The sequence below is a fragment of the Trichoplusia ni genome, unplaced genomic scaffold (genome assembly GCF_003590095.1).
Source record: "Trichoplusia ni isolate ovarian cell line Hi5 unplaced genomic scaffold, tn1 tig00003034, whole genome shotgun sequence".
Taxonomy (NCBI): Eukaryota; Metazoa; Arthropoda; class Insecta; order Lepidoptera; family Noctuidae; genus Trichoplusia; species Trichoplusia ni.
Window position 1 is genome coordinate 1 of NW_020800318.1, and position 25,612 is coordinate 25,612.

At 36.1% G+C, this 25,612-nt stretch overlaps 1 protein-coding gene and 1 pseudogene across 2 annotated transcripts in view; one reads left to right on the plus strand and one right to left on the minus strand.

Annotated features, from left to right (window-relative positions):
* The first annotated feature begins 4,377 nt into the window (after positions 1–4,377).
* Positions 4,378–5,214, plus strand: LOC113507662 (annotated as a pseudogene).
* Positions 5,215–9,646: 4,432 nt separating this feature from the next.
* The window catches only part of LOC113507664, a 124,275-nt gene continuing 108,309 nt past the window's right edge, over positions 9,647–25,612 (minus strand). For both annotated transcript variants that reach the window (XM_026890567.1, XM_026890566.1), the window contains 10 exons: positions 20,984–21,241; positions 19,033–19,270; positions 18,445–18,585; positions 14,698–14,903; positions 13,958–14,136; positions 13,241–13,516; positions 12,429–12,636; positions 11,929–12,074; positions 11,469–11,591; positions 9,647–11,187 (listed from right to left, as the gene is read on the minus strand). In XM_026890567.1, coding sequence (XP_026746368.1) covers positions 10,426–11,187; positions 11,469–11,591; positions 11,929–12,074; positions 12,429–12,636; positions 13,241–13,516; positions 13,958–14,136; positions 14,698–14,903; positions 18,445–18,585; positions 19,033–19,270; positions 20,984–21,241 — 2,537 coding nt within the window. In that variant the 3' untranslated portion in view covers positions 9,647–10,425. The remainder of the gene's footprint in view (positions 11,188–11,468; positions 11,592–11,928; positions 12,075–12,428; positions 12,637–13,240; positions 13,517–13,957; positions 14,137–14,697; positions 14,904–18,444; positions 18,586–19,032; positions 19,271–20,983; positions 21,242–25,612) is intronic.

The window sequence follows — 25,612 nt, forward strand, 5'->3', positions numbered from 1 at the left end:
ATTTAAAATTACATATTGAGCAGTCCAAACACCAAACTTGGATTGTACAATAACTGATCTACCTCACAATACAGAAAAGCAAAACATAGCGATGACGCAGTCGTTGGCGGGTTGTCGCGAGCAAAGCGATGATACTCCGTCCCTGTCATACGCGGAATGCATCAATCGGTCTCTCGCTCTCTCACATACAAGCACGCGCGTGGAGGCCTCAACCGCGGTTTCGACACAGGTGCAACGCAAGCGCGCGAATCCTGAGCGCCCGAGTGTCGTACCGGAGACGGCGCGGTCTATATCACAAGCGATAAGCGGAAGCGAGAAAATACAACCAGATAAAGAAGAGAAGAATGGATGGACAATTGTACAAAAAAAGAAGCCAAAGTACAAGTTTGCAGGAAGTAGAGGAAAAGCGGCTTCGGATGTGGATATGAAATTTAAAGCTGCGGAAATAAATATTCCATTATTTATATCCCGTGTAGCTAAAGAAGTTACTGACAGCGACATTGCTGACTACATTCTGTCAAAGACTCAAACTGCAGTAACAATAAAGAAAATTATAATGCAAAAGGAAAGAAATTATAATGCATTTAAAATCTTTGTACCACACCACAAGCTCGCAATGTTTTTAGATGATAGTCTGTGGCCAGAAGGTGTGTCTTTTAGGCGCTTTGTTTACTTTAATAAAACTAAGAAGGCCGAAAACAATGTTGTGAATAGTGATGTGATACAAAACAATTAATAATGGGTATACAAACAAATACAACTGCAACAACTACTTTATTTAAATTTGTCAGTTTTAACTGTAAGTCGATAAAAAGATCAATTGATTGTGTCAGAAAATTGTGTCAGTCGGCGGATATCATAGCCTTACAAGAGACCTGGCTACTTCCCTATGACATACCGATACTGGGCACTGTTGACCAGGAGTTCGCATACACGGGCACGTCAGCAGTGGATATTTCAAACGGTGTTTTGAAAGGAAGACCTTACGGTGGCGTGGCAATACTGTGGCGTAAAAGTGTGTTCAAAGAGGTGACTGTTATCGAGTGCAATAATCCGCGTATCAGTGCAATAAAAGTGTCTATGAAAGACCGCGCATTTCTTGTGTTTAGTGTTTACATGCCGACAAATGGAATAGACAATTTGGAGGAGTTTACGACATGTTTTGGCGAGGTATGTGCGATAGTTGATCATTACGCTATAGAATCTATTTACGTACTAGGAGATTTTAATGCTCATCCGGAGAACTGTTCGTAACGAGCTAATTAATTTATGTATGGACCAACAATGGTCCTGTGTGGATATAGATGTGTTAGGAAGTGTATTAAGTAATTATACATTTATAAGCGAGGCTCACGGGTGTGTGAGGTGGCTCGATCACTGTGTTACTAGTCATTCTGCCAAACAAACTATTAAGAATGTATTTATTAATTATGACACGTTTTGGTCTGATCATTTGCCCCTAGTCATTGAGTGTGAATTAAGTGCAATTATAGTAAAAATAGTAATTATAATAAAAATATAAAAATAAAGCTGTTTGGGGCTATAGAACTAAAGAACAAATAAAAAGCTATACCAAATTGTGCAATAGTAAACTGAAATTAATAGATTTTCCTGTTGAATTAAGAGAATGTAGTTATGATATTTGTAATTGTAAGGAACATAGAAATTGTCTAGATAAACTATATAAGGATATAATAATAGCATTAACAGACTCAGCCATTAACACTTGTGAAACTAAATCTCACTCGCGTAAGAAAAAACATGTAATAGGATGGAATAAGCATGTATGTGAAGCTCACAGGGAAGCTAGGAGTAAATTTTTATACTGGGTTCTCAGGATAGGCCACAATCCGGTACTATATATGAAGAAATGTGTGAAAGTCGCAAATTATTTAAAATAGATTAAAGTGTGTCACAATAACAAAGAACAGATAAAAATGGAAATTATTTCGGAATGTCGTGCTTCTAAAAACTTTAGTGATTTTGGAAAGCAACCAACAGTTTAAATCATAAGACTGGCCTTCCAGTGAGCGTGGGAAGTGCGAGTGATAGCAGAGATATAGCTGAACTGTTTAGAGAACATTTTACCACTAAGTCTCCACTGGGTTCTTCGTCTGCAGATCCTGGGTCCACCATGACCCGGTGAATTGTATAGGGTGTCTGCTAAACAAGTTCGACAAATTGTGAGTAGCATGTCTAGGGGCAAGTCACCGGGTCATGATGGACTCAGTATCGAGCATCTAAAATACGCTGGTGTTCATTTACCGCGTGTGCTGGCAATGTTCTTTACCTTATGTCTGAATCACTCGTACTTGCCTATAGACCTTATGAAAACCATCGTAGTACCAATAGTTAAAAATAAAACTGGAGATTTGTCTGATAAGAACAATTACCGACCGATTTCCTTGGCTACAATTGTGGCCAAGGTGTGGACAGTGTGCTCGACTCAGAACTTGATAAAAATATTAATATTCATGATGCTCCAGTTTGGTTTTCGCGCGGACTTTCCACTGAAAGCGCAATTCTGAGTCTGAAGCACACTGTCCAATACTACACGGAAGAAGTACACCTGTGTATGCATGCTTTCTTGACCTCTCCAAGGCATTTGACCTTGTGTCGTATGACTTGTTATGGGAGAAACTCAAGAAAACCCGCGTGCCTACACAGGTACAACGGATTTTTCATTTCTGGTACCAAAACCAGAATAATTATGTAAGGTGGGCAAATGCCTTCTCGGACACGTACAGGTTGGAGTGCGGGGTGAGACAAGGTGGTTTGAGTTCTCCTAGGCTCTTCAACTTGTACGTGAATGAGCTTATAGTTGGGCTCAGCAGCACACGAGTGGGATGCTGGATTGACAACATTTGTATGAACAACTTTAGTTACGCAGACGACATGGTGCTGCTGACCCCAACTGTAAGTGCAATGAGGCAGTTGCTTGCAATATGTGAAACATATAGCATTCAGCATGGATTGATGTACAATGCTAAGAAGAGCGAGTACATGGTTTTCAAGGCCCCCGGTAAATGTACATTGAATGTGCCCGCAATAAAGCTAAATGGCATTGAACTAAAGCGGGTAGAAAAGTTTAAATATCTTGGACATTACGTTACAGAGGACCTTGAGGACCAGGTTGACATAGAACGGGAACGTAGGCATTGGCGGTTAGAAGTAATATGCTGGCCCGCAGGTTTGTGCGTTGTAGTAAACAAGTTAAAGTCACTCTATTTAAAGCCTACTGTCAGACTTTCTACACGTGCAGCCTGTGGTTCAGATATACGCAGAGGACGCTCAATGCCTTACGTGTCCAATATAACAACGGGTTTAGGATGTTGTTGGGGTTGCCCCGTTTTTGCAGTGCCTCCGGTATGTTTGCGGAAGCCAGGGTAGACGGCTTCCACGCGGTAATACGCAAGCGGCTCGTATCACTACTGAGCAGGGTCAGGAGCAGCACCAACAGCATCCTGCAGGTTATTGCGGAAAAGCAGGACTCAGACATCCTGAAAGCATTTATACGCGCACAAATTTTACTATAAATCTTATTATTTTGTAATTATGTATGGACATTGTTCTGAAATAAAGATTATTATTATTATTATTATTATTATTTCATTTAAAGCGCAAATCTAAACAGACTTTGCTGCTAAAAAACATGGTTTTTTACTAGAATTCCCCTTTTAAAACCTCTACAAATCTCATTTAATATGTTTTACTACATAATTGTATTATTTCAGATCCTTAAAAGCGACCTTCTCTATAAAGAAAATACTAGATTTTATTGGAATATGTAACATTGTATGGAATAGTATAGACCGAGCGTGGAACGTTCTGGGCGTTTCTCGGCGCTACTCGCTCGTACGTTCACCCCTGATAACGTCAGCCGTCAGGGCTACACAATGCGCGGCTCGCATTTACTTTCGCTGACAGAGATAGTGTTATGCTCTATTTATCTGTTCATTTATTTTGGTTAAGTAATGTTTTTCTGTCTTATGTAAAAAAATATCATACCATTTTTCGTCAATCATGGCTATGAGAAACGGTTTGACGGTACAAGTATGGAAATTAGCTTTGATGATGATATTATGCCGAGTTTAGACGAACTTGTTCAATTTAATACACAGATACAATAAATTTATTTTCAGAATGATAACTACTAAAACAGCAATATTAACTTGCAGAAAATTAGTAAATAAATTACAAAACATAACTAGAATAACATATATCTGGAACGTTCATTCCACGTTATCTGGAAACAGAACACAAAGCGACCCCTCGTTTGTGCTTCCCTGTGTGACGCAGCTGACTAAAATTATCCTTCGAGCATTTTCTACTCCGTACTAGATGGCGCTGCGGCGGGTATATAAACTCGAGCAAAGCGCGGCAAAGGCATTCAGTTGAAAAACAAGCGAACTCTCAACAAGTGAACTTGAAGCGCTCTCACAGCTCTCCAAGCGATACACTGCGATCTACTGCGAATATATCGGAGTTATTATTTGAAGATTTGAAAGAAGATTTATTGAGAAAATTCGAAAAATGTCTCTCATCCCGTACTTCTTTGACGACTTCGGCTTCCGCCGCCCTCGCCGCTGATGGACCAGCACTTCGGGCTTGCCTTGACACCTGAGGACCTGCTATCAGTTGCTGCCGGACCTTTACTGAGCAACGACTACTACCGTCCCTGGAGACACCTGGCTGCTGCCGCGAGGGACGTCGGCTCCACAATTAAGGCTGAGAACGACAAACTACAGATCAACTTGGACGTCCAGCACTTCGCTCCCGAAGAAATCTCTGTGAAGACAGCTGACGGGTACATTGTAGTTGAAGGTAAACATGAGGAGAAGAAGGACGAGCACGGCTTCATCAGTCGTCAGTTTGTGAGGAGGTACCAGCTGCCGGAGGGCGCGGCGCCCGAGAACGTCGAGTCGCGGCTCTCATCTGATGGAGTCCTCACCATCACCGCCCCAAGGAAGGTCCCTGAAGCCATCAAGGGAGAGAGGAAGGTCCCCATTGCCCAAACAGGACCAGTCCGCAAAGAAATCAAAGACCAGAGCAACGGAACGGAAGAACCGAAGGAAAAGTAAATTAATGTGTTTTTTTTTGTGCTGCTGTGTTACTTTATATTATGTGTGTGAGTCTCAACTATTCCAAATATTATGGCGGTGCCATTTAAGACTGTTATTGTATTATAAATAAATTTAAGTTTCAGCTTTAAAAGTTTGTTTTATTAAGAGTACCCTCGCTGTTTGAGAAGTATTCATTAAATTGTTAGATTATAATTTTAATTCGTTGGTAGTTTAATTTATTATTTTTACTTTGACTAAACCAACTTCATAAAAACTTGAATAATAAACTAAGAGCTCATTGCGAAATAATCTCATAAATATAACTGTTTAGAAACATACACTTATTCAATCAAAATATTCTTATGCTCTGCTTGCGACTGACTAATTTAATTAATAGAATGTCTGATCACACACTCACCCAAAATATCCATCACTCAAAATATCTGATAGATAATCTAGACAGACTGGAATTTTCTAGAAAGCATCAAAGCATTCCTATCTATCTTGCCAAGCGTCGCATACCTTTATATGAGATCTCTGAGTGATTAACCGAAAATAAACTAGCGAATTTCAAATGGACACAAATCTACACAGCCAAGACAGTATCTGAAAGAGATTATAATAATTTTTGTTTCTATTTTCACTTTAAAGCAGGAAAATATTATCTTCTAGTGTTGTTGGATAATCAGAGGAATTGTTGTTGTTAACTTTTTCTGATCTTTTAAAAATGATAACAGCAATTACGAGTATATTTTCAGACACAAAATCGACTTCAACTTCATTGTCATTCTTTCTACAGATGTAGGGTTCATCTGTAACAGGCCCTGGCAGGTTCAGGCATTTTCCCATGTTTAGGTTTGAATATTGATCATGGTCACGCTTTAGGTCGTGAAGGTTCGTGATTTCAGATTCCAACATTTAGAATCTAGGTTTCCTCACGATGTTTTCCCATTAAGAAAGTAGTACATCATCTTTTTAAAGTTTCGAACCTGCACCTTGTGTCTACAAATCCAAACATAGAACTGCAAGGGAACGCCTGTCACCGTCAAAGTCGCTGGGTATTTTGTAACCGCACAATTATGCATCCATCGTAATAAGTATCGCACTTTTGTTTAATTGGCACTCATATTTTTTTAAATTACCCTCATAGGCCCTAAATATTATGTGTCTGAACCTCACCTAGCTGACAAATAACAATATTTTCTTTGCAATCGGTTAAAAGTATAGGTAAAGAAAAAACACAGTTGTACGAATCTCTTTATTTAGCTACAACAAAATGACATAAGACCCCGTCAGCTGACGACGTAAACAATACAATAATAATTATTACATTATTACATGTTTCAGTGTATAAAACAATTGATAATCTTTTAGAAGCTCAGTTACGCATATATCACTACAGTGCTGTGTATTCACATTTTTTTATTAAATTTATTTATTTAATCTTCAATATCGGTTTGGAAAACGTAAAAATAAAAATATATTTTCTCATTTTTGTAGAAGATTTTTTTTTTTCAGAAAAAATAAACTTGGCCTTAACATATTGACAGACAGCTTTACTTTTTTTATTGCTCAGTTTTAATTTTATTTCGAAAAAGATTAAGCTTAGACAGGCTTGAGTAAAGACGTCGAAATTGTCACTTGTATAGATCTAGAAAATTGAATAACAAATAAAAAACAGATGCTACCTTAAAAGTTAGGACGGAAATTTATTTTTCTCTAATATTTTTTATTGTGGGCTGACAAAAATATATTGAAGTTCCCTTTTTAGGGTTTTTTTAGTCCCAAACCGATATTAAATTACTACTTTCATTTGCTATACACCGAGACTAAGATAGTCGTTGACACCGTAATATAACTAACACACACTTATCAAGCGAATTTAATAAAAAACTTAACATCAATATTTATTTAAATAATAAGAATAAAATTTAACCAACAATAAAAATATAATACATTTTACATTTAATATTAATTTATAAATAAATATTTTTGACAAATAAATATTTTTTTATTTAATAAAGATTATTCAATTAAATATTAAAAACAAATTACACATGTTCGTGATTGTATCTTTGTAAGAGTTTTAGTTCGAGTGCAGATAGTTAATAATTTTCATTTTAAAAATTATACATTTTCCAGTGTGTACACTATTTTCTATCTTATTTACATGGAAGGCATGAGGCATGTGCACTAACAATATTAAATACGATGTCCGAAATAAAGGACATTATTATAATAAAAACATTCAGTATTCTATTCTAACCAATCATTAACAACGTTGAAAATGTACAAGTAAAAGTAAATTTTACAGAAAAACAAATGAATATAATTTTTATACGACACCTCTACAACATAAGCCGTATTATGAGTTTTAAAATCATGATTGTTCCAATTCAAAGGAATAAGCTATTATAAAATAGCCTTTTATGGATCAGTCATGGCTTTGATTCTTCGCAATACGGCCAGAAGTCAACATTCAATTTTAGAAATATTTTTTTCTAATTTCTCTTGTAAATTTATATTATAATATAACTACGTCTTTTGTCCTAATATCTAAGCTACATAAAGATGTACGCCATTTTGCTTTGCAACATCTAACGCTATAAATACAATAGGTATAAAATTGAGCTTTATTGATATGTCTCGTTAACATTTAATTTCGCAAATTTGATATGTATCTGTTTTTGAATCACAATTTATACTTATCATATAAATAATGTTGGAAACTGATGACAGAATCATTTAACAATATTTATTTATTCAAAACAATTTATAAATATACATATTATTATTTTTATAAAGTGAACTCTAAGAAAACTTAAACATAATAATATTTTAATTTAATGTGATCCAGTAAATACAAAACATTTTTTCATTAATCTTAATAATATATTTATTTTTAAATAATAAATATTTTTAATAATTAGCTTTTTATTTTCTATGATATTTATTTTTATTTTAAATAAATATGTTTTCTAAATTAAATACTTGCAGCGTGTTGTGCTATCTGAAGCAGTATCGGGCCAATGTTTTTAACTCAATAAAGCTTTGGCCAATTCTTGTGATATTTTATTTTATGGAAGAATAAACACATTCGTATTTTGTGTTCTAAAATTACTTTTTAGAGGTATTTGATAGAACTTTGTGTGATATTTTTAGTCTATATTAATTGTATTTTTGTGTTAAAATTCGATTATAACTGAAAGAAAGCAATTAAGTATTTTGGTACTCACTTTCTTTTAAACATTTTAGTATTTTTGAAGTACACATTATAACGCATTTGTTGCAAGTTATTTACTTAAAAATATGTTATTATGATATGTTGCATATTTTCACGCTTTACCATTTCACACGGTACTAGTCCATACAATTCGCTAAATTAATTTCAAAAAAATAAACAGAAAGAATGTTGTCCTTTATAACGTCTTTTACAAATAATAATATGACAGTTTTAAGATTTTCGTGTCATATAAAATTTGTTTTTTTATTACCTGGGACACCACCATTACCTTTCAAATTTAGAGTGAGACTCGTGTCTTGCGCCTCGCACCCACAATGCCATTTTCAATAATAATTAAAAATCTGTTTTAGACTTGACGTTAAACAAAATGCTCTTTATTATAATGAATAGATTAGTCTGGAACTATCTGCGTCTACGAAAGTCCAGTACACCAAGTATCTAAGCAGCGGTGTTGCCAGTTCTAAGAATTGTCCGAAAAGGGTAAAGCCTTTTTTAAGAATAGCAACATTTACTAATTTTTGACATATCAATCCCTGAGGAAAACCACGGATTAAATTACTTTATAACTTGTAGGTAATATTTTTTCCTGTTTGATACAAGTTTTGAACATCGATCAAGATATAACAAGCGAACCCTTTACGTGGAAACTAGAGAAAGTTTTTATTATCTGGCAACACTTAACAGTCGAACAGTAATAGATAACTAACACGTCTATTCATTAAGATTCTTTTAGAACATAAGAACTCTATGTCTACTTCAAATTAAAGCTTTATTTTTTACCAATTTACATTACATTTTCTATAATGTGTAATGTTCCGGAAAAACATTTATCTAAGTGTCCCCTAAATACAATTGTTTGATTTTGGACAAAACTTAGCAAGCTTTTATAGTGAAAGCTATAAATAAATAATTTTTTTTTTTATTAATAAATCTAAGGTTCTATTCATTATTTCCCATACCCTTTCCCTTAATCGGTTAATAAATAGGTTTTTTAGTAAGTTCTGAATAATGCAAAATAAACTTTAGTCATTTTTTTTTATTTGTAAAAAGTTTGTTATAGTGATAGTAAAATAATTTTCATCCAATGAAAAAAAAAATAACTTTAAAACTAAATTTTAAAACTTCAATAAAATTTTATTTGTTGCATACCTTTTAATTTTGATAGATGTCGTATAATAAAACTGCCTATAAAATAATATAGAAAATGCGAAACGAGAATATTTGCTAACATATTTTGGTAAGGCGTTATTAATATTTTCATTCTTCGAATGTTTTATAAATGGCTATCAAGATAAAAAGATTTTTAATGAATTATTGCATAATTTTGTAATTTGAACTTTTTTCTGACTGTATAACTTCAAAAATAAGATTAAGAATAAAAATTGTTACAATTACTAAGTTCTGTCCAATCCCAAACATAATCTAACGTGCATTCACATTGATGGATATAGATACCTAAGTACAGTCACTAACTAAAGGCGATAAACCGCTACTATCTAGTTAGGGAAACAAAGACAGAAAGGTTTTATGCTGCAGATATTCCTTTAAAAGATAATAAAAGATAATTTTCTAAAGAGTATCACAACCTACCTGTTATTTCTAGTGTAGAAAAGGAAAAAAAGGATGAGAAAATTCTTGATTCCTTGACGCCAAAATTTTGCGTGAAGTAAGAAGGTTTTGTTGGAGATCACCTTTAAGTAAGTTTTGTGAGTGAAACACCACTACCTTATGTAGAGAATCCTTCCACTTTCTCAAAAACAAGTCTTGAAAGAGTTGTTTTTGGGCGTTAAACCAGCAGAAATACAAAAAATATTCCATACCGAACGAAATATAGTTTTTATTTTTCTTGGAAAAAGTAAATAATAATTTTATCAAACAGAAACCATTCTGTGTTGCCGTATTGAAATATGGAATTTGAAAAAAAAGAAGAAAACGACGATATCCGCAGCACTAAACATTCTACTCTACCAGAGAAACCAACCGAAGGTCTAACAGTGTAAAAGGCGTAATACACTTATTTACAAAACCCAGCCTTTAAGATCGACCTACAAGCACCAGTTACAAGTCGAAAATAAAACGAAATACCACTATGATATGTTTAGTTATTCATGTCAGTCTTCATACTACTACTAGAGTCAGTCCTAGGCTAACGGATTTTACAATCCCATAAGAAGAGGACGCGATTTTTCCAAAAACAAAATCACCAAAAAGCTTCATCGAATCATAATAAGTACATTCAATTTCGTAGTACACATCTCTAGAAAAATATTTAGGTATAATTGCATCAGCAACAAGTTCATTAAAATTATTAAATATTGTAATACTCACAGCTTTTATGATATGTATCATTTGTTTATAATTATATACATCTACTTTACTTACGTCTAGATCGTCGGTGATATGTTTGTCTTGTGCGTCACCTAAAGCAAGTGCATCGTGCCGATTCTCAATGTAATTTACAACATCTACATTACTAACAATAAATTCATCGTAACATTTCAAAATAGATACAAATTTGATATGTTCATTGGAATATTTCTCGAAAGGAACGAGGTCTAAAACGTTTTGGGTCGGTAACCCTTTGATGCTTAGTTTATTAGTCAATAAATTCGAGAAACAATTGACGAAACGCTCGAAGAATAGGATAGTTTTTATGAAGGAGATTGTTGAGTTGAAGTTGTAGAGAAAGGTGATGAGAATAATGGTGATGTAGAGGATGGTGATGGGCCTGTGGGAGGTGATGGCGGAGCTTGGCGGGGTGGGGTACACGACGTCCACTTCAGCGATTTTGAAGATCGACAGGAGAAGGTGTGAGGAGATGTCCTCGTGCTGAGAGTTGATACGGGATTTTACCACCTTGAGGACGTCGATGCATTCCTCCTGAAAATTATTTAAACAATGGACAATGGTTAAATCAATACCAAAAAAACAAAAAATATTGGAATTTATTAGGATTGTAACTAACGTATTTTAGTTGAATAACATAATTATTCCGTATTTTTTTATATCATGCTTTGCCAATTCCCTTTTCACTTTCGGAATTAAATCCTCTTTTATCTAGTGCTGTTTTATTAACAAACCCCTAAATCGAAAGCCATGGAACTCTTTTCATATTTTGTATAATTTAAATCAGTCCTAGCTCCAGTACCAGGTAGAATTACCTTTTCTCTATCAAGTAGCGCCTCCCCGGCCTCTCGCAGTGCCTCCTGCTCACGCTGCGGCACGCTCGCTGAGATGATTACATTCTCATTGCTGATGTTGAATAGAGTCAGCGTGCAGTTTGTCTGAAAATATGAATATAAACTGTTAAAATACATCTGCAAAAAGTAGAAGTTGATAAAGAGTTTACAAAAATATTAATTTGTATCGAACCTTTTTAAATGCCGCACTAACTATACCTATTGTTCTTGTCAGTCAATGTGTGATGGTACACTTTTTTGTTATTGGTTTTTCTTGAAAAGGTCAACAAATTATAAAGGATAATAAAAATATTAAATTTCTAATAATTAGATTAGTATTGTGTAACGTTTGTAGAAATGAAATACGTTCAGGTTGCTTTCATGACGTCACAACTCTTTTGATTTCAATACTTTATTCCATTCCATTTATATGGAAACTCACCCCCTCACTGTGCACAGAGTAGAGGTACTGCTGCAGTAGGCGGACAGCGTCTTCAGCCCCCAGCCCGGTGTGGGGTCGCAGCAGAGCTTCGTCCACTGCGCTGAACCCGAGGAGCAGGTATACACCTTCTGGCAGCTTGTATTCACCTGGAAAAACAAGTTCGGTTTCTGGACATAAATATATTTTAAGTATGGCGTTAATAGAGTAAATTTTCGAAAAGGGCTGATTACTTTCAAAATAATTATTGATTTACGGTCATTCATTTTGAAATTAAATTTTGTTATGGTGGACTATGTTGATGCAAAATTACCTTTAAAAATTTGATAAAATAAGTGGTGGCAAAATTTTTCTTTTTGGAAAATAAAGATGTTGCAATGTTCGACACTAATCTGCGCTTTGTAGATTGTCTTGCTTTTAGCACAGCTACAGAGTTGGTTTTCAAAACTCCATTCGAAATCTTTGTACTTATCACTAAAAGAATTGATAAACAAAAATCTTACCAGGATTAGGCCTCATACAGATGAAGGATCCAGAGTAGCAGTAACAGCGCCCCCTATAGGCCTGGTAGGCGGGCGCGGCGTGCGAGTAGTGCGCGAGGCGCGACGAGCACGGCGCGCGCGGCACGCACGCCACCTTGCACGACACCTGCAGCGAGGCCTCGCACACGCACAGGTCCGTGCACTCTGCTAGCTCCGCTGAGCGGTACAGCTGGAAGACGTAATCAGTTATGTATTGAATAAAAACGACTCCCGCATTAATGAATTTAATCCTTATGTCGAAAGGGTTTCACGAACATTCAAGTCACATGCACAAAGACACCCAGACTCGGGACTAGCATTATTGGATCAAACTTATGTGAGTTTCACGCAGGAAATGAACAAGCGATACGTCGTGTTCAGTGGATTTTTCGTGATGGCTTCAAGCACTCGGCTATTCGTGCAGTCAGACTGGTGTTAAATTGTAAATGGCGTTGGTCTTTTTAGATCTTTTAAGATCTCTTTGTTTTCGGTTTTTTTTGGGGAAAGCTGATATGGAACAATTTCTTGGTTAGAAATTAGGTTCTTAAAGACAATATTACATTGCCTTAGAATAGATAATAGTGACGGTGTTTACCGGCTCAGATACCAAGGCAGAGGTGAATAATTAGCGTTATTTCATTATTTCGCTAGCATATATTTGAATTTTAACATAATCATAAATTACCTCAGATGTGATTAACTGATCATCAGATCTAGATCAAATTTGATCCAATGACCATACCAAGTTAACTGGTCACATGTTGATTATTTAGAACACAGTTTTATTTACTTACCCTCCTCGTTTCTCCCATCTTAATATACTGCGCCTGGTCATCACTCTCTGGCTTCTTAACGATGCAATACTTCGTCGGCTCCAGGGTTGTGGTCGGCCGTGGCGTGGTTGTGGTCGTCGTTGTTGTTGTGGTTGTGGTGGTTGAGGTGGTGGTTGTGGCGACTGTGGTTGTCTCGGTCGTGGTCTCGATGACCGGCTCGGAGATCTGAGCTACCTCGTTGGGACCAACTGTCTGTTCCGACATGGTTGTTATTGGACTCAGTTCTTCGCGGGTTTCCTGGAATATTGAAATTTTTATTTTTAGTGTTTATAAGGTGTTTTTTTTTTCATAAAATATCGCAAGGCTGCATTTCTAGCGACGATGCGAGGGAGGATGTTTCAAATCTCCACATCTGATCTTATAGAATTGTTTCATAATTAAAAAGTGGGATTTTTCTATAAGCATGGCATTCTAAAACCGTGCCACAACAGCCATTAATGTAAAAATTTCAAATCCGCGCAGAAAATGTCTACTTAAATTAAATACATTTTTATTTTAAACCAACTAAAGGGAGAATTTCGGAGAACTTTACTTATTCTATTAAAGCGCATATGATAAACTTTCTTAGGGAAAACGCAGCCTGATGCAAAACTTTTAAACCACCCAATTTTTGCACCTGTAAGGTCTTCAACTACAATCATTCATATAACGGAATATATCTTAGTAATAAGAACCTACCTGCACAGGATCAATCTGCGGCGTCCCATGCTGCGTGGTATGCCGATGGTGATGGGTGGTAGTGCGGTGGTATATAGGTGACTCGGGCGCCACCGTGATGTACCTGATGCCGTTGTCAAAGGGAGTGGTGGTCATCAGGGAGCCGTAGGTCTTCATGTGGTAGTCGCTTTGGGATTCCACTGGAAATTGTAGACAGTGGCTTAGAATATTAGCCTGTAAATGTCTGCTGCTGCAGTACAAAAATCATCTCAAAATGAGAATATATTTTTCTGCTATTTTCTTTTTGTTTCCTCTTTTAATAAAAAGCGACTCCCGCTGTAAGGCATTTAATCCTATCGGTGTTTTGCAAACATTCAAGTTACATGCACAAGGACACCCGGACTCAGAACAAGCATTCGTGGATCACACAAATGCTTGTTCTACTCCTGGATCGAAACCGCGATACTTTGCACACTATGGATGCTTGCTGTTGCTAAATCAAATCTTTAAAGGTTCTATAGATGCAGAATTTACAATGCTTTCCCTCTAAAGTTCTGAAGTTCCCTCCTTTCCCTTTTCTATGAACTTTAGGAAATCTCATACCTATACAAAATCCAGCAACATTCAAATGAGAAAGAATGTTTGCCTAAAGTTCTGATGTTCCCCCCTTTCCTTTTTCCATGAACTTTTGGAAAGCGTAAAGCTATACAAAATTACCATAAAACATCATAAGAAAGAAGATATTCAAGTAACTGGCTCACCAACGCAAGGATTGAGCCAGAGCAGCCTCTGCCATCCGAGACAATCGTACAGCTGAGCGAAGTCGGTACCGCGGCAGGCGCAGGCAGCTCGCAGCTGCGTCCCCAGCACCGCCACCACGGCAGCTCTGCACGCGGCAGGGGAACCGGCACAACCCTGGGTGACGGCGTCCACTGCACACCACTGCTCATAGTTCTCAAGACGAATCCTGTAAGTTCGAGGTGAGTATTAAATGATGCGTTTGATTCTTAAAGAAAGTCTAATGGAGTTACGAAAACAAAAGAAATTGCTTCTGATTCCATATCCATTCTTTTAAGGGTTAAGGCATCCAAAGGGTAATAATTAAATCATATTACTAAGGTTGTCTATTTACCTTACTTTCACTTGGATGTATGTTATAAACTGTGATAGCCAGACAGTTGGAATTTTCACAGATATTGTATTTCTGTTGAGGCTATTAAACAACAAATTCAGTAAACATAAAGATCAAGGTTAAGCAACGGTTGTTACGGTCATACATTTTTCTTTGGCCTATTTGAAAAGCATTCTCAGTGTCGCGAGTCCAACAAGCACTTGACCGATTATTTTCACTTCGTTTAACTACCACTAAATTATTTCATAAAGATTTCCAATTTTAATATAAAATTAGTTTATAATCAAGAAAATCACTTTCACATTAATACACCCAGTATATTAACGCTACAACAAACATCAGACTCAGACATACATACAACATACAATACAATTCTCGTTTTCATTACAAAATCATTACAAGTCAGAGACAGCCCATATCCAATGCCCCAATCAGCAAATGGCTAGATTAAATTCCTGGAGTCTAGCCTATACGGATATGACCTGAATAGCTTGTTATTATGCCTATTTCAGCCTAAAAGCTAAAGCTAAATCTAGATAGGATAGATTTGTATTATATATGACGATGATTGCTTGAAATAGTAATTATGACCTAGATATCAATGGATTTTGAAATTAATAGTCAAAACCTAGTTTTAGTAAAATTAACGTATTTTTGTGTGTGTGTTATAGAATATTAAAGTTATTATTAACCCCGACGACAAAAATAATTTATAAATTTGGAGTGTCTGTGTCAAAATCGATCCATAAGATTGACGTGCGTGTTTGTTTGCGGCATCGCGTCGTATCTCTCGACCGTGATTTTGTCTTTTTTTTTTTAATGTTATTAGTGAAGAGTATTTTTAGCTTTGTTTGAAGACTATCGGTCCAAAATGTCAATTGATTGTCTATATATATTTTTTAATATAGATATCAAATGAAAGGGCGTGACTTAAAGAATTATGTGATGATGATATGTCTATGCAAAATGTCGTTTCTAAGTGTGTCGGAGCTAGTTTTTTCTTTATTTATATATGTTTTACTATAATTTTATACTTTATGGTAATCAAAAGTGTAATTAAAACCTATACCAGCTACAAAAGATTACACAAACCATTTTGTATTCTAAATGCGTGGAAAATAATTTATTTGAAATGTAATTAAACAGAGTAGATTCATATGATAGTTCTTATCGCTTACCGATTGACAGAGGTCGATAAATGTAATAACTACTAATAACTATTGGAAAGTTATAACAATACGTTCATGACATGGACTAAAACTATACAAATACCTATAAATCGTAAACACATTGTGTTGAGATGACAATCAGTATTCAGTATTAAGTCGCCATTAAAGGTTTAAATTTTGAATCAACGCTTCGCTAAATTAATTGATTTAAAAAATCTTGATTTTTTTAAACACCACTCCATTCAAAATCGGAATCGGTCCAGGTCCAGTTTGAGGCTAACCCTGAAAATTCAAAATCTGCAAAAATACAACCAGAGCGACAAACAAACCAGAAAAGTGAGTATAAAAAATAAAATAATTTTAAATGTTATCGACATTATGACCATATCCACCGCTTAAACTCGATTTTTATCTTTATTATTTTAATAAATAATTACTTTTAATGTTATTGCTTTAATAATTTAAAACGATAACATTTTAAGTAAAAAAAATATGTTTATCATGGGTCATGGGATTTAGAGAGGTGATAGATGGATGGACAGACAGCGCAGCCTTAAGACGGAATGGAAGCCGATTAATTCCCGCTTTTATTATTTCGTTACGAAGATCTTAAAGGAATTAGATATGGATAAAAATTATAGAAAATATAAACTTACTTCGTAATAATTCAGCCGTTAGTGTATAAGGCTCGAGCTTAAATCTATATACTAATATATAAAGCTGAAGAGTTTGTTTGTTTGTTTGAACGCGCCAATCTCAGGAACTACATGTCCAAATTGAAAAATTATTTTTGTGTTGAATAGACCATTCATCGAGGAAGGTTATATGCTATATCATCACGCTGCGTCTAATAGGAGCGAAGATACAATGAAAAATGTGGAAAAAATAGGGCAGGTATAAATCATAACTTATATCTTCTAACCACGCGGACGAAGTCGCGGGCAATAGCTAGTTAGGTATAAAAGGATTCTTCAAATGAAATAAGATCAGAGTTCAGATCTAAAAATAGCACAGTCTACACTGTAAAAGTATTTCGAGAATTCTCAGAAATACCTATCTGAATATTTATAACTGTGAACTCAAATAAAGCAGCTGTTAATAAATACGTAGATTTGACAGACATAAAACTGTTTTTTTAAATAAATAATTGTTTAAATAACTTTTCCAGACGGCATGAAATTAATGTCGTACTTTCTCATCTTCATTACAAAGCCATAATAAAGGTGTATACAAGAATTGAGCTGATTAGAAATTATCAGCAGAAAAACTCTTAAATGAATGCACTAAGAAGCATGGACCAAGAGTTACGAGATTAGAAACTACAAGAACAAACATAAACCACGATTTCTCAACCCCATCAATACTGATCAACATCCACTGATCCCAAAATTTGTCGAAAACTCTCCGAAAGTCGTTTCGCCGAAACTTCGTTCCGTCCAGTTTTAAGGGTGCCCGGCTATTTTCAAAGGCACTCAATACAGTTCTAAACATAACTGAGCAAGCGAGGCAGATTCAATTTTATCTCGGCTCCATTTTGCTGCCAGTTTAGCCAACCGGGCCTAATGCATTTGTGACCGGTATTGTGCGGAAAATAGTCACAGATTTATACGTTAACGCTGAATAAAGCGATGTTAGTGCGATTTGATAGATAATGCATTGTTTTAACGGTTTTGCGGCGTATAATACGATGGTACTAACATACGTTTTGATGATATTCAGCTTGCATTTAAGCGTGATGTTAATTTTGCATAATTGAGCAGATTGTTTCAGTTGGTTCGCAATAATTTTAAATAGGATGTTCAATTGTTTTAGTACCCCACACATGATAATTTTCCATAATGTTACAGTGCAATGGATTACGACAGTAATAATAGGTTTTTATGCTTTTGAAAATAAATAACCTAACCTCTCCTGAGTAACAAGAAGATTCTCGGTGATTATATCTCAATTGTTAGCTTGCGTTTCGTCTCCGGTTGCCAAATTCTTGATCATAAGTTATTTCAAGTATTTTATGTAATACAAGCCATGGATTAGCCCGATAAAAATCGAAAACAATCCCACGGAAACATAAAATCTGGATGAAAATTATAATTTGAGATAATCCCGGTTATAAACTATTTGTGTACCAAGGTTCATCTAAATCCGTTCAGTAGTTTTTACGTGAAACAAACTTTGCGTTGATAATATTAATAGGAAGTTTTACGTACCTGCACTCTGGTTCTTCTCTGCAGGCATGAGCCAGGGTGTGGCAGGCGGGTAGCGGGGAGCCCACGGGTGGGCGTTGGGCACACGAAGGGTGCAGCCTCTCCTGAGCGTTCATGCAGGAATCTTCACGGTTGTCCGTTTTCCTGGTGATGATGTTTAGGTTCATAAAAATGTTAAGCGTAGAACTGTTGCACACGATAAAAGAGAAGTCCAGAAGGCCGTTTTTAATGATATTAGCAACATAGCAATCATATGTTTTCAAAAAAATATGGATACTTATACGATTTTAGCTTTTTACTTACTCCTAATGACAACACTGTTTTAAAATCATTCCAATCAAAAGAAAAGTCCTGTATTAAATGTCCGTTAAGATAGACCAAATGGATTAAAAAAAAAAATCTGAATGAAACCATTAGGCGTGATAGATCTTATCTGACTCATATGACATACTCTTAGGCAAAAAAATACTACTTTAGGTAGTAAAATTAGGTATCCCTTGAAATGGCCAATAGTGGAGTTGCTGATGAAAAGACAAAATACATTCGAGCAATCAGTAAAATTAATAAACATTGACAAATAACACCACTTACTTGCAAAGACAAAAAGCGATCTCAGTGTTCCAATGGACTCCAGATTTCCTGTAGAACCCTCGAAGCGCCGCCATGCAGCCCTCCCGGTCACAGTCCGTAGCATGGCACTTCTGGAGTACCGGGGTCAGTGACGTCACACACTCGCTATCCTTGATGCAGGCATCCAGGGCCACGTGGCACGTCGACTGAAGGGCCACCTTGTCATCACCTGATTTACCGTTTTCTTTTCCAATCCTCTCTGTTGGTTGTTGTTATGTGTTAGTTGATGTTGTGTTAGAGTTGTCTGGTTGTTAGTGTTTGTTTTATATTTAAAACTAAATGGTACAAAATTTTGGTCGCGATTTTCACCGTCCGTAATATCACATGTCGTTTTAAAACCATCAGTTCCTTCAGATGATTATTTATCTTCGTCTTTCTCGGTTATTGGAATAATTATGGTTTTTATAAGTAATAATACTTCCCCCCGTCCATTTTATTTCGCGCAGATTACTTTGTAGACAATTTACGTAATACCGTTATCGATATTGTAAATTCCGATACCTTGAAATCGATATCCTTTGCGGTAAGAGCTGCCAATCATTCCTAAGTAATTACTTTCAGAAAACATTTTAGCTTCGAAAGAGACTGAGAGCAAGATTGTTCAAGACTTTGAAATTTTTGATTTGACGTTAATTTGGTACTTTTTGGGTAATATTATCGTTTCGTAACCAGTGAAACCTACAAATATTTGATCCAATTTCATTGTAAGTTGTTTTAGTTTTTGCTTCGTTATCTGATTTCATAATGATTTGATAAACGTTTTAAGATTCAACTTTTACATTTAATTTTCGATATTGCATTTCCTAATCATGAAAACATTAAAGCAAAAAGTGCTTTATATACGCAAGTTATTAAACAAAAACATACAGTAAAGGATAAATAAATAGATAGTCTAAAATAAACAAATGAATAAATCATTAAACAAACCGATAAAACCAAAACTTTTATATTCGAGTGTGAATAATGCTCATGCTTATATAAATATAATTTACATCTTGTGGATAAAAAGGTATAATAATAATATGGGGTATGTGTGAGGAATCGATACAAAAATTACGTGTCGTGAATAAAACACGATGAATGACCAATGAAATCGATTATCTGTACGAAGACCTTACGTTAAATACAAGCAATAATCTCAATAAATCGGACATGCTGTCAAATTAAGTACAATTGTTTGTGAGGCAAAAACTCCATGAGATATCTGTGCCGTTTCAAAGTTAAATATGAATAGAATATTTAATGAACTCATGCAAAGTGTATCACCGTGTATCTCTAAATAAGTAACAGTTCCTGCTGAACACTGTCTCCGTGCTACACTCAGATCGATGAGGATACATTAATGTCCGTGGGAGATGAATCTTGAGCGCAATTTGCAAAGCTTCGCGGAGGTTTTCGTCTAAGCTTTTCCGCTAAATCGCTCCTTTAACAACTAAATTCTCTACAATTTTTCGGATCAGGAAGGAAGCACTCCGGGTCTCTAAGCTCTATTCCTGTCTAATCATTGTCTACGCAAAGCTTTACGTCGTGGTTTTTTAGATAAACTATCGTTTACTATAAGTTGTGGAGAATCTAAACTAAAGTGCTCGGATACTGGGGTCGAAAAAATAAAGGGGGATAGAGCACTCAGAATAGTAACATGTAGGTGCTAAAAGAATGAATCAAATCACCCATGTCTCGGTGGCATCCTAAAACCGACTAGTATTGTACAGTTTTTAAGCTCGAAGTGATGTGACTTACGATATCTATGGTTAGTTGTATGTGTTTATTCATTTGTACCACCTATTTATTTGGAACGTCAACTAATCTTTTCAAAACTCAATGGGAAACGTGTTTGAGTATATGTGGAGCGACAATCAGTGCAAGTGACGAAAAGATTAGCCGATGTTTTGAGTATATCAACCATACGTACGGTTTTCATCAATGTATCCAGGTCCGTAGACTGTCTTGGTCGCGTACAGGGGGTCCTCGCTCCCCCCCGGCTCATGGTTCCAGCGGTGGTAATGATGCCCGTGCGGGTTGTAGTGGGGGCTCGCATAACGGTGGATGTGCGTCATAATTTTGTCCGGAGCGATCAGGTTCCCATCATGTGTTATTGACATACCGCCGATCCACGAAGTCACACCGGTTCCGTTTCGATTCGCGGTCCTTCCGTCCGACATCAGCTTTACTGGAATTTCATCCATCGAATCGCTTAGCTGTGGCACGCTCGACGATCGAGCCATAGCGCGACGGGACTCCGAAATTGTAACATCAGAGGCGCTCGCGCCGGTCGACCGACATACATCGATATTAGAAAAAACTGACCCTACTGACGAAAAATATAAAAACGACAATCCAATACAGTAAACAACGATATTTGCAAACTTTACGACAGTTACGGGCAAAAAGTAAAATTTTGAACGATTTATAAAAAGTCCCGGTAAGTAAATGACATTAGCAAAGCCTCCCCGTTGGCAGTCCCGCTCGAACTATTATCAAAGCCAGTCTATGCCGCGCAGTAACCATAGAGATCGTAGAAAAACAGGAGATGCAGAAAGAAAACATGCAGACGTGCACAATTCAAGAGATACCAAAATAGACTTTCAGTGCGACTAAAACGATGTACACCCACTGTAAGTCTAAAGTGGTATAAAAGGGAAAGGAAAGCAGTAATTTATAAGCATGCAGGCATAAAGTAGGAGCGAATGTTTTATTAAATATTTACTATAAATTGTTTAAAGATAAATCCGCACTCACTATGTAGCTATTTGAATAAAACTGGGTCAGCCACGTCACTAATTTAAAATCTTCAGGAAAAATTCTAGAGTTTCAAGTTGTTAAGCCGTGTTTCAAAAGTAAGCTGAGACGATTGTTAGAACTTTTCTATAATGTGACGTTCCGTGTATGAATTTATAAAACCGCTAGTTATTGTAATATTCTGAAATATCCTTGCTAAGTGTATCCACAGCTAGTTTCGGCAGAGATCATGGTTTGCCGCGCTCCTACCTTACGAAGCGTAGTGCGAAGCGTGCAGTGCTAGAGGCGACGGATCCGACAGACACATAGAAAGAGAGAAGATGAAGAGAGGGTGCGGCGGCGGCTCACCGTGGCGGGGCCGAGGGGGTCGCGGGGAGAGGAGGGCAGCGCGCAGGAGGCTGGCGGCGGCGGCGCGCGTCATCAGCCGCGTGCCGTTCTCGGTGAGCAGCAGGATGGTACCGTCGGGAGCAGCGTAGCGCGTGAGCGCAGGCGCGCGCGCAGCCGGCCGCCGGGGCGCTTCGAACAGCGCCCGAATCGCAGGCGGGCAATCGCCCCACGCCGCCGCTGCCCCACAACCACGTTACCAACAACCACTACCACCCCTGCTCGCTCACCAACCGCACTGCGACCACCCTCAAGGGAAAGCCCTCCCTTGAGAGTACTCAAGAAACCAGGTAGACGTGACTAGGGTTGTGTTGCCGCCTCGAAAGACGATATTGTCGCAAGACCGATTACCAAAGGCCGAAGGTGTTGGAAGCCAAGAGTTAGGTAACTGCGGGCATTTGTACGGTGTGTGGTCAGGAGTACACTAAAAAGAAGCTAGTGTCCAGTGAAACATAAAGTTGAAACAGCCTTGTGTGGTAAAGTAGTGATCTAAGTCAATCCTAAGGCCTATGCAGCTAATTTGTGTTGAAATAAAATAGGCACGTATAACAAAGTAATGGAAAACGAAACCAAATACGTAAAACAACTAATAAACACGTTGACGGCTATTTGAAAGTGAGTCTAGTACTCCTTAGAAGCATTTTAAAGTGTAGTGTTATTGTTTTGTTGTTAATTATGTATTGTATTATGCAGTACGCTTTGTAGACCCGTGTCGTATCATTAGAAAATATTATACCTTTCAGTATAATTGCTTAAATTAATACAATATTTATAAAACACATATATTGTTGACGGTGTCCTGCAGGGGTCGATCTTTGGACCGAAGTTTATATTACATCAAGGTTTATGATAAGTGTCTCTTAAATTACGCGTGTACCTATGCGTTGCCATTTGAACACTTAAAGCTATTGCTAGTTGGTTTCATATTAGTATTTCGCGAGTTCTGAGTGAAAATATTCCAAAAAACAGTAAAACCGTATAATCTAAATTGCTAAATCTTCAATATATAAACACTTAATCTAAATAAAGTTGTACTCGATCTAAAACTAGATATAGGAGCTGTTATTTCACCAAACATATAACACGGACCGCATTCATTTTTCTATTTACACGAAGCCCAAACAAATGGCGGAATAACAGCGCTAACGGCGTGTCATTTTCAGATTACCTCGAACATAACAATACAGCTTGAAAGGTATTTTTCAGCAAGCGCCTCCACTCGGCTATTTTTCCCCAAGCTTCGTAGCTAGAGTAATTTGAACAGTTGTACGTTCCCACGTAGGAAAAGGTCGCCATGTTAAATTTTAAACTCCGGACAAACACACCCTAGTCTATTCATTTCGGTATAAAACTGCTGGCCGTGTATTTGAATTGAAATGTTTTTTTATGGTAATTTACGGAGATGACCCGTTAGCGGTAGTGGTGTTAAGGTTCGCAGGTTTAATTAATACACATTAGCACATGAGAGAAGTTTGTAGGGTTGTCATGCATTTTGTAATTTCGACTAAGTAATTGTATTTATTAATCATTGTATAATAGTCATTTTTATCGATAAATTAAGTAGAGATTAAAAAAGTTTAAAAATTGAAAAAAAACGACTTAATAAAATAAGAAGATCGCATCTGACGTAAACACAAAGAAAACTTTAAAAAAATATTACGAAAGTTGTCACAATCTTTATAATTGTACTAAGTACCTGTCACAATCTTTATAAGTACATATCCCCAGCTCTGCTAAAAAGGGGACATCCAACATTATAGGGTTGGCACCAAAGAAACGAGGCTCTTACGGTTTTCTTTGTCGCTCTATTTGAAATCCCTACTACTATTTTATTTTCAATTGAGAAATCCTTATTATTCGAAATGAATTTAACGTAAAAGAAGTTCTTTTTATTAAGGTAACAGAATCTTAGGTTTGTAATTATGCTCATCTATTATAATATACACATCCCACATAGCACAAGAATGTAACGTCAATAAAAAAACTAACAGTTGCCTTCAGTAACATCAGCAGTATCAGATTTTAAATTTATGAGATAAGTCTAAAGGAACAAAAACTCTATAAGCTTCTGTGGGCATAAATCAGTAATAAAATTTAATTTAATATTGTCGCATAGATTTCACCAATACCAGAAGATGACATTATGATGGTATAAAATGTCATCGTTTCACAGGGCGCTATTCTGGGTCCAATGACAATGTTATTTAAAACTTTGTACGGCTTGTTTGGTTTTTGTTACGAACAATGACATCGTGTTGTTTTAGACTGGTTTTATATTTTATAGTTGGTTGAATTTTTAAGTCTGACATTTTATTTTTAGGTTCATAGTTCGACGTTTTCCGGTCATCTAACTTTTTTTTTATATGACCAACGAATCACAATGGGCTTTTTCGATAGAAAGTGAAAAACATCGCGACTCTTTTGTTATGCCTGATAATTTTACATGGTGAAAACCACACGGTTATAGTATTTCATTCTTCTTTGATTTTGTAACTTGGTGTCAAAGTTATGGTCTCTGACGGGGCTTAAAAGAATTACGCACTGAAATTAATTTTCAGATGTGCTGGTTTCCTCAAAATGTTTTCCCTTACCGTTTTTAGCAATAATAATTACTTTGAAAACGCACATAAATTTGATAATACATTGATCAGCATAATATTTTGACTTGGAAGTCTAACATCCAATATCACTTTATATCATTGGTGTTTGATAATATTCTACGTAGTTTAAGATTTGCGGATCTTATACAAAACAAGCAGCGATTACTTGGAAATTACGTCGGAGTATGGCAAACTATTTTTCCACGGATAGCCAAGTAGCTGCTTATCCAATTACCATCGCGCAAAGTGCAGCAGTTTTGTTTCTCGTGATAATTTCGATTCATCCAAAAATGTTTTCTTTAAATATTAGTATTCTTCGTTTAAATCATTTCAATGTCGATTTGGTATAATTTAAGTATTGGAAAGAGCAATTTATAAAAAAAAGTGTGCTCAAATAAAAGTAATTACGTGTTAAATTATTCCATTTCCAAATATACCCTGATTTAGAAATGATAAGAAAATTGAATATACCTTCAGAATGTTTGCCCACGTAATTTGAGTATCACTTAAGGGAGACTGGTTTGGTAAAAAGAACGTCAAAAATAAACGTAACTCTGTCAATACATTTTCCTTAAATACTTTTTGATGTGATAGTGATTTGATAGTGATCGATTGATTTAATTTTAATCATTCAAAGTTATACTAGTATTATACAAGAATATGAGAGTCAGCAAACAAACAGTAGACCAGAAAATAGACAATAATAATCTGTCTGAATCTAACTGAATTTCATACAACGCCATCTAGCCTTAACCTAAACGAAACTTGTACTATAAGTAATAGCCAACTGACCATTTATCGGTCGGAATCGTACCCAA